The 18,213-nt window shown below is 40.6% G+C and overlaps 1 protein-coding gene across 1 annotated transcript; it reads right to left on the bottom strand.

The window, feature by feature from the left end:
• Positions 1 to 10,280: 10,280 nt before the first annotated feature.
• On the bottom strand, positions 10,281 to 11,258 carry LOC122644878. Its single transcript, XM_043838249.1, has one exon. The coding sequence runs from the start codon at positions 11,256 to 11,258 to the stop codon at positions 10,281 to 10,283; it is 978 nt and encodes a 325-aa protein (XP_043694184.1).
• Between the last annotated feature and the right edge of the window lie 6,955 nt (positions 11,259 to 18,213).

The raw sequence follows: 18,213 nt of genomic DNA, 5'->3' as shown, positions 1-18,213 counted from the left end.
CAGACATCGAACTTGGGGCCCTAAAGAGTGGCTTTCACCGACTCTTGCTCTTCTTGGGTCAAACCAACCATACAATTCCCGACCCAGAGATTGATCTTCGGCCACCCCGATCTGAAAGGATTACTCGGGATGACCGCGAAGACGAATTTCCCCTTCCAAAACTTATTGGACGTCGGGACATCGTTATAAAATTTGAACTGCTTCCATGTCTCGCCCAGATCCTGACAGGTAAAGTAATACCAACCGTCATTATACTTCTTCAAAGAGTAGAAATTAGCAAAGAGGGGAATGGTCAGCTCGCGACCACGAATTGACAGATAAATATAAAAACTAAATATGGCCTTCCACGAATTAGGCATAACCTGACCTGGGGCTAGACCCAGTGGTCGAGAACATCAACGACAAAAGGGCGAACAGGAAATCTAAGGCCAGCCTGTAGGGCATCCATATGGATACAAACCTTCGGAGCACGAGGGGGGGGGGGCAGGCTCTCTCATGTCGGTTCGGCCGACGGGTGACCATGTTAGGAGGAATATAGTATTTCTTCCTAAGAGCGGCTATAGCAGCATCGGTGTAAGTACATGCATAATCTTCAACTTTCTATAAAACCCGCTTACGGGGTTCCACAAACATCGCTACTTCCTCCACCTCCGGATCATCAGGACTGGCAACACCATCGTCATCATGGTCTACCGATCCCTGCCCCTCTTCCTGGTCAAGACCACCAGAAGGGATGGCAGCACCTCTTTCATAGGCACAATCAAAAGTTTCTGCCCCGGTCACATCGGGACAAACAGACTATTGGCCGATTATAGCCTCCTTAACGGACCAGGATGTTACTTCCCCACTCTCACTTGAGTCATAAATAGACTCCGAGGATGGGCTTTCCGGATCGCTATCTTCGCTGAAGCCTTTGACATCTCCCTTGCCAGGAATGGGTTTGAAATTGCTATTGGAAGACATACTTACTTTTAAGAAGGACGAAAAAATAAACCGACCTGCGCAACGAAAAAGGAACTGAACACTAAAGGCTAGGAAAACTTGAAGACTCTAGCACCGAGAATAAAGTTGATGAGAAATGAGCAGTACAAGAAAAAGACGAAAGCCTATTTATAGGAAAAAAGGGCAGGAAATTCATGAGGATCCAACGGCCCGGATCAATTCAATCGAATGGTGGAGAGTACGCAATGATTCAAATACCTAAGACTAATGATGACGAACGCCACGCATCAGATCGAGAAGTGACACATCATCTGTCAGACAACTACCTTCTGACGCAGTACGAAAAACATTTAATGCACTAGCTCGACAACAGTAAGACCTCGGGTCGAGAGAACTCATGACATGGCCGACCCGACCTACTATTATCAAAAAAATATGCTTGATAAGAGTAGGGGGCCTATGATAGGTCATGATCTACCAGGGCCAATCCCCTTCTGACACATGGACAAAGAACCCAGTCTTGGTTTGGCCAGCAAGAGCTTGGGTTGGTTGTGTCACATCGGGACTATCCTAATTAACCAGAGTTAACGTTGACTCAACCCTACTAACCACGGTCACTTTTGGGTCATGCATTCCCATAATCCTAAAAATCACACCTTTTGCATGACCCTAGGTCATACACGTGTCATCCAAAGATCTAGCCACCGAGGAAGATATGAAACCAAGGTTATCATCCATAAACAGGTAAAGTTGGAGTACTGTTTAGCAGCTCAAAGCTAAAAATAGCCATGCCAGGCTTAGGTATGGGGACTTGACTTTAGCTTGCTTAAGCTCTCTAGTTTGAGATTTATCTGTTGTAAGTTCTAACTTAGGCATCGGAGTGTACTAACCGGCTCAGGCCGGCACTTCTTTATTTTCTCTTGTGGTTTTACCTGTATAGGCCGACCGGATCAGGTGAATCGCAGCGCGAGTTAGAATTTACCACAACAGTGGGGACCACCTAAGTCTATTTAATGCCCTAAAATTTAAAGGGATTAGAACTTGTACCCGACTGGGCCGACAATGGGAAAGGGCAGGCAATAGTATACGTAGTGACTCCCCTCCTATGTGAGAGAAGGAGAGATACCCTTGAGGATGAGAATCCTTAGACCCCCTTAGTGAGCGTACTGGGAGTGATCAATCGGGACCACGCATACTTGGAGATCATTCATGATACCTCAAGTTAGTAACAGCTCTATTTGTGCTTTATTTGGTTCACCCAAACCTTGTTTAGACTCATCGAGGGAGTCCTACACCGTGACTTGATTTTCGAAGAGACCTAGTATACCGTACCTAATAACTCCTTGTTTCTATGGATCAACCTAGGTTATAGATATGTCCATAGGAATACGAATGTAATTATTAAATTTATACCTATGATTGGTGTGAAAATGAATATGTAAGTATATCCTTTGAACCCTGATGTGAGACTTGATTAGTTCCTCTGAACCACAAGTGTGACCTTGGTTGACCTTATCATAGTAGCTAGTTTAAGCCCCAACCCTGGTCGACCAGACCTTAAGTTAATAGGAAAAATAATTTAATAACGACTGGGTAGATTAGTAATGGAACCTTCTTAAAGGAATTGACTCAGGCTAAAACTATTAGAAGGTTGTGTGGTTCTCGAAAGAGGACTGGTATGGACTTTTCCCTGTGGGATAACTGTGTAATAGGCTTAAAGGTTGTGAGAGCTGAAACTGAAGGATGTAACAAGACCTTTTCCAATGACAGATATAAAGGGAGTAATGGGTCACCAAATGCGTTCCCTCTGTACTGGGAGTAACACATATGGAGATTCCATCAATATTCCAAATCATTCTAAAGTTGGGTTAGGTAATGAGATAACCCGAAGTAAAAGCATCCAGAATGTGAACCCCATGTTGGGGACTGGACAGATTCAGTCTTGTAACCCAGGAATAACCAGAGTGGTGAAGGTCAGAGTGGTATCACCTAATCTGGAAGATCTAGGGGACTTTTTGTTGCTGGTGGCTTAGTTTAGTATTTAAAGCCCTGTGTTACCTCTGGAATGAGGTAACCATCGACCCTTAACCCAATGAAGCTTAAGGTTACTGTGAACCACACCCCTGTGGTAACACGACCCTAAAAGGAAAGAGAAGTGTAGTACTCGACTAGTTGTGTCAAGTAGGCACTATCTTATTTTGACCCGACCTCTGACTTAATCCAAGTAGTAGGCCAATGGAAATATTTTTATTCAACGAACCTTTACCCTTGAGACCCTAGCCACCTCAAATTTTGAGGATGAAATTTTTAATAAGGTTGGGGGGATGTTACACCCGCATCCCAAATATACCCCTACACCCCGGGGTAATTTAGACCTTTATCTAAGGGATAATGCCACGGTAGCACTGGCCAACACCTGTAATCTCAGACTTGAATATTGCTAAGAATATCCCCTCGAAGACCTAGAAGTGTGGGCCAAAGCCCCACAATTTTCCTTGAAGTTTGTGCCCTGACAGCAACACCGGAGTCACGAATGGACTCACTCGTACCGAATCCTCTCGAGGATCCGCCTGTGCTGTTACTTGCCCTTTTGGTAATTTTTCCTATGGGACCCATATACCCGTGTCCCAGACACTCTAATTGGACCTTTGGACCATATGGACCCCTACCCTTACCATTAGATGGTTAGTTGAACCATGATAGTGGGACAACAAAGCATAACTTAAGGGAAAAAATGGGTTTTATACCCTAACTAAAACCAAATAGACCTTAGTGGACAATTAAGTCCTATGGACTTAGGATACACCCCAAACATTACCTGATGGACCTAATGACTATAACTAAGGCCAAACAAGCCCTAAGACCTAACTAAAACCTATTTAAAGGCCTAAGGGCCACTAACTATTTAGGGGTGCCTAAACCAAACATGGCCTAAGGCCCATTTGACCCTTAAAAATGATAAGAGAATCCTTATTCTCTTATCTCTTCCCCTCCTAAGTAAACCATAAAGGAGAAGAGACAAGAGAAGAAGGAGAAGGAGGAAGGAAGAAGAAGAAGTAGAAGTAGGAGAGGAATAGGAGGGGAAGAGAAGAAGATGGGAGCTATGCCAAAATGGTTGGCTGCCCTATACCTCCTCCCCAAGCGGATCGGACCCAAGGGAGAAGAGAAAGAGGAGGAGGAGAGATGGAGAGGATGGTTGGAAGGAGAATCTCACCAAGGTAAGACTCTAAGCTTGGAATCTCTCTCCAGTTCCATTTTGTATTTTGATGAGTTCTTGAGCTTGGGCTAACCTAGGGTTCCATTTGGGACTCAAGGTGATGCTTGGCCCTAATTGGGAGCTCTAATGGAGCTAATCTAGACCTCTAAGTGCTACTGTTGCAGCCATTGTGGTGAACCCCTGGTCCTAAACCATGAAACCCAACCCTTGGACTAATTTGAGACCAGACCTTATTGGATCTTGGATCCATGAGGTGAGTCTAGGATCTAGTGACCCTAGGAAGGCTTAGACACCCCTCCCTTATCCCTGAGAGCTTGGGGCACTCCAAGCTTCAAGCTGGAGCAAAAGTCCTCTGAAATCCCAGAGGAGACTATCGGCGGACTAACGATCGGATCCACCAATCGTGGTACCATCTGTCAGTCTGTCCAATATAACCCCTGTGTATTGGACTGCCCGGATGAAGGAACGGACTCAAGTGTGTTGCATCCACCTGAGGCTAGTTGCTCTCGGTTATGTCTCAGGGATTGAACAGATGCAGGGGCAGACCCAAGAAGCACATCCGCCCGTTAATCCGCTCCCTTTTAGGTGTTTCTCAGGTGTCAAACGGGTGGACAATCGGATCCAAGTATGATGTTCTGTCTGTGGGTCCACTCGCTCTGGTTTTTACCTTTTGGCCTGAACGGAGTCAGGGATGGACTCACCTCTGCTAAAACCGTCTGTGAGTCCGCTCGTGCTGTCTTGGTTGAAATCTAATTTTAACCTTGAGGGCCTAGCATGGGACCCTTCTATGAATGCTTTAATGATTGTTTTTGTATTCCTAGGCTACCCCACTCAATGGATAGTAGGGAGCCCAGGTGAGATTCATGTCAACCACACACGGAGACACCCGTGTTAGGTGAGTGGGTTCTGGGTGACTTTGTTGGGTTTGAATATATATTGGCAATCTTAAGCATCTTATTATATAATTATAAGCACTATGTGCATTGCATTATTATCCAAATGTGAACTGTTATGAATACGATAGTATGCTCACCATTGTATTCGGGCTACGGTGCCAGGTGTGTTAGTATCGGAAGCCCAATTTATTTAATTATGAAAACTGTTATATGTCATCCTGATCTGTATGTGTCGTGCCATGCTGGTACACGGGTACTAGATGGAATGGGATGTTGATGCACCCAGAATACCTCTTGGGATGATAGGACCTGCATATAGTATATCTGTGGCTAGGATGCTTGTTCCCTTATGCTACGACCCTTGCCAACAGGGGTTTACGAGTTGGACAGTCTAAGCACCTGTGGTCTATGGAGGTGGGAGAGGCCAGGACAAGGGCAGTGATGGTTATTAGGGTCTGCCACTGGGTGGTCATGATGGCTTCTACCATCGTAGGTCACCTTATGATAACTGAGGTTTCACTAGGGCGATAGGATAAGTGACCGTCAGTGTCTCCCAAGTTATCACAGTAGAATATACTTGACCGATAGAATTGTGTGCTAGGTGAAAAATGAATCTAACATTAGCATGCATCATTCTGCTTTATATTGATTGTATGATGTATGTGCATTCTCCTTTGCTCCCTCACTAGCTGGTGTAGCTAACCCCATTGTGCAACCCCTTTTTAGTTGATATGTAGGAGGAGCTACTTTTGATGAGCACCGTTGGATGCGAATCAAGTGGTGTTGGAGGTCGTGACTTGGATGTAGATGTACACCTAAGATTGGTGCCCTTGGGGTAATTATATATTATTTAGTTTCTGTCTTCAATCTATAATCATGTATAAACTGTATGTTTATTTATAAGGAGAGTAAGAAATGGTTACTTATATGAAAATTGTAATATGTGTTATCATTAGAGAACCGATGCTCTATAATTTCACATGATTTAAGTTAATTTCACTTCCGCTAACTCTGTAATTGGAACGATTTATTCCATTTTGGTACGTTCCTTACTGTCATCAATATGTGATGACAGGGTGGACTATGGCTCGGGACACTGTATCTGTGATCCTGGTAGGTATTGGGATGACACGGGTTGTCCCAGTCACCCCCTATATGGCAATATACATATTACATCGGGATGGGGGCGTGACAGGTACTCCCCCGAAAGTCTCCAAATGGTAGGCTCCTGAAACAACCAATTTGGAGATTCTGTACTGTCCTTCCCAATTGGGTGCCAACTTTCCCATAGCTCTCGGGTCGGATGCCTCCATTTTCCTTAGCACAAAATCTCCAGGAAGATATATCCTCGATTTTACTCTGGTATTGAAATAGCGTGTTGTTCGCTGCTGGTGGGCTGCATTTCTCACTTATGCTATTTCCCTAACTTTCTCCAGCAGGTCTAAATTTTCCCTTAATTCTCCATCGTTGGTATCTAGATTATACAGTTGTACTCTGAGGGAAGTCTCCCCTATCTCCACCGGTATGACCGCCTCTGTCCCATATGCTAACATAAAGGGCGTTTCTCCCGTTGCCAACCTAGTGGTGGTCCGATAAGCCCAAAGTATATTTGGTAATTCATCTGCCCATAATCCTTTTGCTGCTTCCAACTTCTTTTTAATTCCATCCAGCAGGATCATGTTTATGGCTTCTGTGAGGCCATTGGATTATGGGTGTGCTACTGAGGTTTTACGCAATTAAATTTAAAACTGATCACTAAATTCTTTGAACTTGTGTTCAAATTGCTTCCCATTGTTTGTGATGAGAATCTTCGGTATCCCATATCTGTAGATTACTGAATGCAGGAAAAATCTCCATACATTCGTTGTTGTGATTGTAGCCAACGCCTTTGCCTCAACCCATTTGGTAAAGTAATCCACTGCCACCACTATGAATTGCCTTCCTCTTGATGCCTTTGGAAATGGCCCTAATATATCCATGCCCCATTGAACAAATTGTAAAGGACTTAAAATGTAGGTTAGTTTTGTTGCAGGTTGGCGCATAATTGGGGTAAAGGTTTGGCATCTCACGCATTTGCGTGCGAACTCCATCGCCTCCTTGTGCAAATGTGGCCGAAAGTATCCTTGTCTAATGATTTTGTGTGCTTCGCCTCCTAAATGCTGTCCACAAAATCCAGTATGAACCTCTCTGAGGACGTAGTCAGCTGTAAATGGTCGGAGGCATTTCAGATAGGCCATTGAGTATGCCTTCTTATACAACACCCCTTCAATCATGGTATATCATGCCGCTCTCATCCTGATCTTTCTGGCCTCCCCCTTATCTTCTGGTAGCATTTCTTGGAGCAAGTATGACATGATGGGGTCCATCCAGCAAGGCTCGTGATCAATGGGCATTACATCTTCATTTTCTTCTATGCTTGGTACTCAAAGAATTTGTATGTAGATCGCTCAGTTTAAGTCTTGAAAATCTGATGTGGCTAAACGCGATAGCTCGTCTGCTATGGTGTTTTATGCTTGGGGAATTTGGTGTATCTGGAAGGACATGATTCCAATGATCAACAGGCATACCTTCTCTAAATATTTTGCCATGCGTTCTTCTTTGGCTTCATACTACCCATTTACCTGATTGACGATCAGTTGTGAGTCACTATGTATGACGAGGTTCTTTACCATGAGACTCTTTGCTAAATTCACTTCTTCTATTAAGGCCTCATATTCAACTCCATTGTTGGTTGTTTGAAACTCAAACCTTAAAGTGCTTTGTATCATGAAACCCACTAGACTGAACAACATCAATCCAGGTCCACACCTAGCTTTGCTTGAAGATCCGTCCACAAATAACATCCATGGTTCTTCGGATGGTCAGTTTTTATCGCTTTTAGTGGATATGGCCTTTCCTGGCAGCGTACACTCCACTATGAAATCCACCAAGGCCTAAGCCTTTACCATCATACGAGGTTTATAATGCACATCAAATTCACCAAGTTTGGTCGACCATACAACCAGGCGACCCAAATGATCGGGTTTCGCCAAAATCTTCTTCAAGGGCTGGTTTATTAGCACCTCTATGGTGTAAACCTGGAAATAGGGTCTCAGCTTCCTTGCTGCAATTACCAATGCGAAGGCATATTTCTCAATGTTACTATACCTCGTTTTTGCCTCCACCAATAACTTGCTCACATAATACACTGGCCTCTGGACCCATCCATTGCCTTTTACTATGACTGCGCTCACTGCCATCGTGATAATTGCCAAATAAAGTTGGAGTACATCTCCCGATTCTGGCTTTGCTAGCAAGGGTGGGTTGGTCAGATACCTTTTCAGATAAAGAAAAGCCTTTTGGCATTCTTTCGTCCACTTATAAGATAACTTGACCCCTTTGGTCTATCTTTCCCTTGATCAATTTTTGAGGGTTTTGAAAAACAGCAAGCAACGATCTCTAGATGCTGAAATGAACCTTCCCAAAGCTGCCACTCTTCCCGTTAACTCTTGGACCTCTTTTATTCTTCCTGGTGGCAGCATATCCAGTATGGCTTTTATCTTGGCCGGATTTACCTCTATGCTCCTCATTGAGACCATAAAGCCCAAGAACTTTCCAACTGTTACCTAGAAAGCACATTTCGCAGGGTTGAGCATCATTTTAGCTTTTCTCAAAACGTGAAAGGCCTTGATGCTCTTTACCAGCATATTGTCCACATAAACTTCCATGTTAGGGCCAAGTTGTTCTTGAAAGATATGGTTCATGAGACGCTGATAGGTGGCCCCAACATTTTTCAACCCAAACGGAATTCTCCTATAACAGTAGTTATCTCTTCCGACCGTAAAGGATGTTTTCAAGATATCTAACTTATGCATTTTAATCTGATTATATCCCAAATAGGCATCCATAAAACTTAACATTTCATGGCAAGTCGTGGTGTCTATTAACAGATCGATGCGAGGCAAAGGATAATAGTCTTTGGGGCATGCTTTATTCAAATCCGTGAAGTCGATACACATGCACCACTTACCATTAGGTTTGGGCACCATTACAATGTTGAAGAGCCATTCTAGGTATACTGCTTCCTCAATGAATCCTGCCTCTATCAACTTATCTTCCTCTTCTATCATCTTCCTCTATCGTTCTGGGGCGAAAGTCCTCCTCTTCTGAAATACCGATTTGGCACTAGGGTAGACGTTCAGCATATGCTCTGCAAGGCCTCTGTCTATCTCAGGCATATCCATGGACGGCCACGCAAACACATCTGTAGTCACCCTCAAGAAGCTCACCATTCTCTCTCTTGACTCACCAGATAATCCCACCCCTATCTGTACGGTCATGCTCAGATCGCCTTCATGAATCTCAATCAATTCCAATTCCTCTACAGGCTTAGACCTTTCTTGGTCGGTACTCTCTCGAGCATCCTCCAACGGGATGTTGAACGTCTAGGGCTCTTTCCCTTTAACTCTCAAGTATGTCTCGTAGCATTTACGTGATGCCTTCTGGCTTCCTCTACATTCTCCTACCCTATTCTTCGTTGGAAATTTCATTACGAGATGTGGGGTGGAGACTATGGCCTGTAAGGCATTCAAACCTGGTCTGCCAAGGATTCCATTATAAGTGGAGTTAACCTTCACCACCAAAAAACTCATCATGACTGTGGATATTTGGGGTTCCGTTTCCACTGTGACCAGAAGTTCAATGGACCCTTCTACCTGCACGGGACCTCCATTGAATGTATACAGGGGTGAGTCTACCCTTTTCAGCATCTTCGAGGTCAGTTACATCTTCAGAAATGCATCAATGTATAGGATGTTTACTGAACTCCCATTATCCACCAAGATGCATGCCACTGAGCAATTAGCGATAATCATTTTTACCACCAATGTGTCATCATGCGATGATTGGATGTCCATCAGATCCTCATCTGAAAAAGTTATCTAATGCTCGGACTTTCTTTTCTTGCCCATTGCTTCTGTCAAACATACAATCCTTGCATGATTTTTCCTTGAATTTGAGGATTCTCCTTATAAATCGGGGCCTCCAAAGATTGTCGTGATCCCCCTAAGAGGCTGATTCTCTAAATGTCATGTTTGGATACCTGGACTTTCTTCCCCTCAGATAGACGACCTTCCCTTACCTTCCACCTTTTGTTCTCAGTTTTCCTGCTTGCTACTCCCTCCTTCTCTCTTCACAAATTTGTTTAACCGACCTCTTTGGATCAAAGCTTCTAACTCATCTTTCAACTATCTACACTCTTCAGTATCATGGCCATGGTCTTGATGAAACTTGCAGTACTTGTTTTTATTGTGTTCGCTAGCAGGCTTCACCATCTTGGTCGGCCAATGTATGGTCAACCGGTCTTTGACTTCATTCAATATGTATGCTCGCCTGTGCGTGAGCGGTGTGTACGCTAGTTCTGGCTTCACATCACTCCTCGAAACCCAGGCTCGATCATCTCTTCTTCTCTTTCCCTCTCTCTGCTCCCTGTTCTCTTTTGGTTTGTTTTTGCTAACTGGTGGTTCTTTCCTGTCTTGACCTTTCCTCTCGATTCTTAATTCTCTTTCTTGCTCTACAGTGAGAACCTCTGCCAAGTTGATGTGTTTCTCACAACGTGAATAGAGGTCACACATGTCTACTGGTTCTTCCATGATCAGAGATTCCTTCAGTTTCCTATCTCTGATTCCACTGCTGAGAGCTTGGAACTTCACCATTAGATCCAAATCTCGCACTTCCAAAGCCTCCTTGTTGAATCTAGTGAGGAATTCTCTGATTATCTCTCTAGCTTGTTGTCTAATGGCCAATAGATTTGCTGCAGTCGTTTTATGGATTCTGCTGCTCATAAAGTTGGTCAGGAAAGCTCTCCCTAGATCTATAAATTTAGAAAGGGACAGTGGCTTAAGGTGAGAGAACCACTGCCTCGCCGATCCTTTCAATGTTGACGGAAATGCTTTGCACATGATTGTGTCAGAGGCTCCTTGCAAGTACATCAGAGACTTGAATGTCTCTAGGTGATCTACTGGATCTGCCTTCCCGTTGTACTGCTCTATTGGAGGCATCTTGAAACCTTTTGGTAACCGCTCCAATCTGAACACATCTATAAAGGCCAGATCCGTCATGAATTGTATTTCCTGACCTGATCTAGGACCTTTCTTCAGAACTTCCTGCATTTGTTCCTGCAATTCTATTTCTCTCTCGTTCAGAGCCTGCTCTCCCTTCGTCATCAACGATCCAAACTTCTTCTAACCTTCTTGTACGTCTTTTGCTTTTCCACGTACATAATTTGCATTGCTGTTGTTCTCACTATACTTTGGAGATGCGATCCGTTCTCATCCCTGCTCCTGTTGAGGCATCTTCTGAGGGATTCCTTGTAAGATTGTGCGCTATAAATTCATCATTTCTTCCATTTGATCTTTCTATCTTACTTGCATCGCCTCGAACTGTTCCACCGTAACATAATGCAATGGATCTCTGGTGGTCCTTCTTTGTGAGTTTCCTTTCTCTGAGTTGTTTTCCTCTGAGATCACATCATCCTCTCATTCCTCACGAACTCTCTCGATCGGTGGATCTTGTGCGATTGCTGCCGTGACGGCAGCATTTGTCACCTTCGTAGCCTTCAATTGATTTCGAGTATTCGTCATTGTGGATCTTCGTAGATCGAACTTCTCTTCCCACAGACGGTGGCAAAAATGTTGTGCAAAGTAAATTGTAAGAATCCTTTGATAACACTTCAAATAAAAGATCGTAGATCCGGAGATCTCGATGGATTCAATACATATGAATCAGAGTTTGAATACACCAAGATTGGTGAAGAGAAGAGAGATCTTGACATTCTTGGAGGTGTGTGAGTGAGAAGGAGAGAGAAAATAGATCTCAGTCCTTTTTTGAGGAGCGGGAGGAAGTTTTCATTCTGGTCCTCTTGCTGTCCCCTTCCCTCCTATTTGTTGCCTTCTCCATCATTTCCGTTCTCAAAGTGTATTTCCAAGAATGCCCCTCCTCGGATCTTGATTCTCTACTCGTGGGCTCACCTAATCTTCATTGTAGTCGATCATTTACCTCTTTCTCCATTTATTATTCCTTTCTAGATTCCTTCTTTCCACGTGTCCTCACAGGATTGAATAATGAGAAATTGTTCATATCAGACCTTCACCATGGAAATTTTCCAACTGAAGACGACCATGGATACTGTTCTGTGACAATCTGCTACTTCTAGGATGGATAGCATCAAAGAAAAAATTGTTGAACGAGAATTGAATAAGAGGAAATGTTGATGAGATTTCTTGGTTAGCTTTTTTATAAGTATTGTCCAAAGTTTAGAGTATCTGAATATATTTCAACAATATATAATTTTGTAGCTATTTACTGCAACCAGAATCCTTTGGTTGATCAATCCATGAACTCAATCCTGGGACAACATATTCAAATGTTCTTTGGATTCTTCAAGAAAAAAAATACAAAGCCATAAACACCCAACAGTTCTTGTCCTTGATCCATGAACACAACGCAAAGAAAAAAGAACAATACAACACCTGCAATTGCTACACCACTTTTTCAAACATATGGGTAGCAGTTTGTTGATTAGTCAATTACGATTTTACAAAATTAATCATGAGAAAAATGCTGGGTCAAATTCATCCTCTCTCCATACAACTCTCACCACACATCCCTCTCTTACGTTCTCTCTCTATCTCACTCACACACACATTCTTGTCCACATATATATATAACCTCTCAATTAATGAATACATGGAAGATTATCAATCTCAACAGTTATGTTTTGATTGGTCTTGAGGAAACCACCATCAAACACCATGGATAGAGAGGGAGAGAGTGAATAAGAGAGGTGGAGAGAGAGAGAACTGGAATCAGCCAAACAATGGGTATGAGTGATTAGACATAGAGGTGTTAATGGATCGGGCTGGGCCGGGCTTGGCCCTAACCCTAACCCAACCCTGGCAGCCTTAACCTAAACCCAAGCCCAGCCCGACCCTACCGGGTCAAGCATACCCTCAACCCAGTCCTACCCTGACAGGGTTTTCCCAAGCTTGGCTTGGCCCTGATTGGCCTTCAATAGTGAACAACCCATAACAGCCCAGTGAGCCCACTTAACAAATAACAAAGCCCCAGCCCACTTAACATATATATATATATATACTAGTAAATATGCATGTGTAAGCATTTTTGAAGTGTAGGAGAACCTATTGTTTTGGTTTTACAAGGTAATGAGACTTTCTCAATGTGCAAAAGAGTATCACATACTTGACTTTTCCCAATAAATATTGGTGCATATCATAAAACATTATGGTATAAAAAAATAAGAGACAATATAGTAGAAACGAATACTAATAAATACGCACTGAAGGAGCAGTGGTAGATAGCTTTGTAGTTTGTAATGATTGATTTTGTAGTCTTGGGAGACAAAAATGGCGATTGAGTTGACACGTGACTAAAGCATTTAAAAGATCATCAAGATTTTTGTATCCATTAAAGATTGTTTTCTTAAAATGAGCCGAGATATTTTAGTAGAAGAGAATTAGTTAAATTAAAATTTTATAAAAAATGGAAACTATGAGTTGAAGGAGAAAGATATGATTTATATTTTAAGACTTTAATAAATGTTTTCAAATAATATAAAATCAAAACCTTCACCATTTCCTTTTTAAACTATTTATGGATTGGAATATTTATTGTTCTAATATGACATAATTCTCGGATTCTTTCTAGATATTTTAAAAATCAAAATTTCACAATATTTGACCAAATAAAGTCCAATAATGTTTGAACCAATTGGGAACTAAGTCTTAAATACTTCTAATTGGTGCCCGAGAGAGAGAGTAATTATCTATAAGGATCATTAAAAAAGAGTTTATGGGGGATAGCATAGCACCACTAGTATATATTATATAACAAAGGCATCCTGAAGAAAAATATGTAGTAAGAATTATTAAAATAACAACGAATCCATAGTCGAAATTAAATAAGTTAGATAGAGACACAATTCAGTAAGCTACTGGGTTCTCTACATCATGAATACCACTTCCTTCAAGTTAATATGCAAATATAAATAAGGGACTTGGTGGATTCGAACCACCATCCTCTTGAAGTATGAAGTCATTTGTCACACCCCAAGTACTCTGCCAATTGAGCTAAGGACCCATATTTAATACTTGTAAAATCAAGAAAAGAAGAATGCTATTAAGCAGTAAGATTAATTTGCCAACAAAAACCTACTTGCTTATTTTGCTAGTCTCTATGCTGTTATACCTAATATGAATAGAGTTCAAGAATTTTAACCTATATTTTCTGAAGTCCACATGAAGTAAAAAATTCAAGACGAAATTGAAATAAAAGCAAAAGTATCAAAAGTAAAACTGGAAACAGAGAATTTTGACCTCCAATTGGAGTAATGCAGAGACAGAATTGAGTAGAGAATGGGTTTCGATGTTAGATGTTAACAAATACTCTTAGTAAATAGTATGGCTGAAGTAGATAACCAACAACAGAGGAATATTCTACCAGGCCATGATCCTAGGGCAATGGGAATCACCAGTCTTCTTGCAAGTCGCAATAGTGAGGGTTTACAGATAAAAGGATTGAAGCACAAACACTACAAGAAAAGGCGTCTTTTACGGCGTTTTTTAAGTGTCGCAGTAGCTTAAAAAAATGCCACTATATGATTCAGCGGCGTTTATTACAAACGCCGCACATATGTCGTCAAATGTACAGTCGAAAATGTATCACGGCGTTTATGCCAGATGCCCGCGTAAGTATACTTTCGCCGGCGTTTGTTAACAAATGTCGCCATATATACTTTATAACGGCGTTTTCTGAAATGTCGCTATAAATTGGTAAACGTTGGTATAATATGATTAATTTGTGGCATGTTTACATAAACGCCGGTAAAATATCCTAGAGCAGCGTTTCTTAAACGCCGATAAAAGGTACATATAGCAGCATTTAGTAAGAAACGCCGCTACATCTAGTATTTTAAAAAAAAAATTATTTACTTAATCCTTTAACGTATTATTTTTGTGGTGCAAATCCTTTAACCTGTTTAGTTATCTTATCCTTTAACCTATTGATGTGAAGAGACATAAGACTTCCACAAAAAAAAAGAAGAGAACATCCCTAAAAACAATGAAATAATGACAAGATCCAAAATAGTTTAAGTTTACCTGTACAAATGACCGTTTGAAACTTAATTACATTTAATCTACTTTACCCCAAAGGACACTTACAACCTATAACTAATTATTAAAATTCCAAAACAAAATAAACAATGTATATACTTTGCTCTATGTCTTCAATCAATGAACACCTTAGACAAGGAGTGCTTTAAATCACCAAGCAACTCCAGTAAACACACAAAATTTACTCATTGACATTAGTATTCAAATGGACGTTACCTGCAGCAATATAACCATGTACCAATCTTTATTAGTTTGATCATGTCAAAAAAGTGTCTAGTTTGATATCAAACTCGCAATAGGCAGTACCTGTAGCAATATAACCATGTACCAATTTTATCAGCTCATATCGGCATAAAGTATCATAGAGAACAAAAAAGAAGAATTTACAATGATTGATACACCATCTCTATGTCACTGTATAGTTCAATCATATCTTTTGATAATATCCCCAAAAGAACAAACTAAAAAAGAACTACTGCAGACACACTTTTGCTAACTTTCAACTAAGAAGCATGACCAAATTTTCAGTACATCATCTATATCCAATTTCAACCAATGAATATGCCTAAACTACCATGAAAAAAATAATGCTAACAGCTATATCTTTAAGGTTGAAAATAGAGTTCCAAAAATACCCAAGTTTGAAAAGAGAACAAAGGAAATCCTAAACCAAATGGAGTAGGTTCCCTACTTGAGTTAGAAAAAGATAATAAAGTCAAAGAACTTAGAAAACTACTACTCACTTGGCTAAAAATGCTCGTTATTTTTCTATTCTTCTTCTCTAACCTTCCTCTCTCTTGTCTCATATAAATCTGCAGCAATGTACATTGACCTAACAAGGGAAACATATAGACACATTTATTCGAAAGTGAAGAAAATAAATACAAAGCAACAATTAAAAATAAATAATGTGGAGAAGGAAGTCGTGTTTTTTACAAAATTTGTTCCATGAAACAACTTCTTCACGACTGAACTGCCATGCAAAGTTCCACACCACACCACAACACCTATCTCTGCTTGTTTTCGGAGTTTCTAGAACATTAAAAGAAAAAAAAAAAAAAAAGAGCATGTATGAATCAAACAAATTTCCATGTACCCTAGAGTTGCGTTGGGGAGCCAATAGCAATGGGGAGTGCAGTATACAAAATGAGAATTAGAATGAAAGGAAGAGTAATTATTGAGAAAGAATCATGGACAACTCTATGCCATCAAGTGAAGTTTGCTACACGGACAGCTACTCATTTAAAAACATCTAGATCAATTTATAGAAGAAGAAAAGACTATCCATTACCTCGACAACATCTCCATTGTCATTATAAAAATAATAAGTTAGTAGGCCAAGAGAAAAGTATGAAGTCAAATTCAGATTACCGTAGATGTTGGAGCATAGGACATCATGTTTTCATCCCCAAGAAACTACATGGATGGTGTCCAAACATTACTCCACCACCTGAGCCATTTTAAAGACCTCGTTGATCAATTCATAAAATGAGACTTTCTCATGGCGGATGAGGAAACAAATTGCACTCTTTCATCACACTCAAACCAAATATTAGAAAAGCACCAAAGAGGGAGAGTCATGAACACACATTTTCACAAAAGCACAAATAGAACTTATGGATATTGTCTACTGAACAGAAAATATTCAAGAATCGAGAGAGAGAGAGAGAGAGAGAGGGATTGACAAAGCAACCAAAATTTCTTCTAATGTCATGTTTAGACCAATGGATTGTTGATGTGTGAGAAAACATATAAGAAGATCCAAAAAAAGGTAGGAATAAGTCACCCGGTACAACCCATAAAGTCAGAATCAAGACAAAAAATATTGGAGATCTTTCTTTAGTTGGTATTAAAACATATAAGAATCTGTGAATGGTTGGGATTTGGGAAAAAGTTCAAGAGTTGAAGGTAACAAGGAGAAGAGGGGAGGTAAATCCATTAATATCAGAAACTTAGAGAGGTGAATGAATATATGGAGAAAAGCAACAAATTTAACAACAAATCTGAGAAGTATCAAATATCAATCCCTTCCCCTGTTAAAATATTTTTTTTAGGTCAATGTCCATCTCTACAATGAGAGGGAGTTAGAGATTGAGAGTAACAAACAGGGGAAGAAGATGTATGGGGGGGTGTTGAGATTAGAGAGTTGAGAAGCTTTCATCATTTACTCCATTGCTTTCAAAATAACTGAGTCAAACAAAAGCTTCTATGAGGAAAGGAACTACTTTTGAATTTAAAGCAAACCCAGGAATCACCAGTCCCTAGTTCCCTTTCTTTCATCATAAGGTCACCTGGGTTCATTTCTAGTATTTAGGTTTATGACAAATATTTTTTCCCTTAGACCAAAAAAAAAAATTTCAAAACCACATGAAAGAAGTAGACAGATTCTTCTTTGGATCAAATCAGTAAACTCAGAAAATCTTAAGCATTTTAGTATTGAAATTAGAGTGTTTTGCTTCATGGTTTTGATAGTCTTGGAAAAGATATTCACTGGTACAAGGTAAATTGTTTTGCTACATTGAGAAATTCAAACTAGCCATCATGTATAATCTCAATAACAAGAGATCTCTTAAACCAACTTTCCTGAATTAAAAGTAGGAGTAAATAATGAGATAGCCACTTTAATCTCTGATGTTTGTGGGGGACAGAATCAATTTTCAAATAGCTTAATAATCATTAATAGATTTAGAGGATGGGAGTCATGGGACCCTCTAATGAATGGAAACTTAGAGAAATTAATACAAAAGAAGAAAGAATAGAAATTCAAGAATAGAGTTACTGCTAAAACCTAGGTATTATAGAAAGCTACAACTCAAAATTAAACAAAATTGATGAAATTTAAGGGAAGAAAATGATGTTAAAATGAATAGTAAATACCATACAATTTTAGCTTTAAATAAGCTCAACTAAATGTCTAAAACAAACCCAGAAAGAGGACTATAGAGCTATTGGTGGTTGGATCAGCAAAGGGTATCATCCACAGTGTTCA

This window comes from Telopea speciosissima, chromosome 11, assembly GCF_018873765.1.
Source record: "Telopea speciosissima isolate NSW1024214 ecotype Mountain lineage chromosome 11, Tspe_v1, whole genome shotgun sequence".
Classification (NCBI taxonomy): Eukaryota; Viridiplantae; Streptophyta; class Magnoliopsida; order Proteales; family Proteaceae; genus Telopea; species Telopea speciosissima.
This window is presented reverse-complemented; position numbering and strand designations above follow the sequence as displayed.

Excerpts from the sequence above, each read along its gene's own strand:
- LOC122644878 (XM_043838249.1), bottom strand. The coding sequence starts at position 11,258 with ATGACGAAGGGAGAGCAGGCTCTGAACGAGAGAGAAATAGAATTGCAG.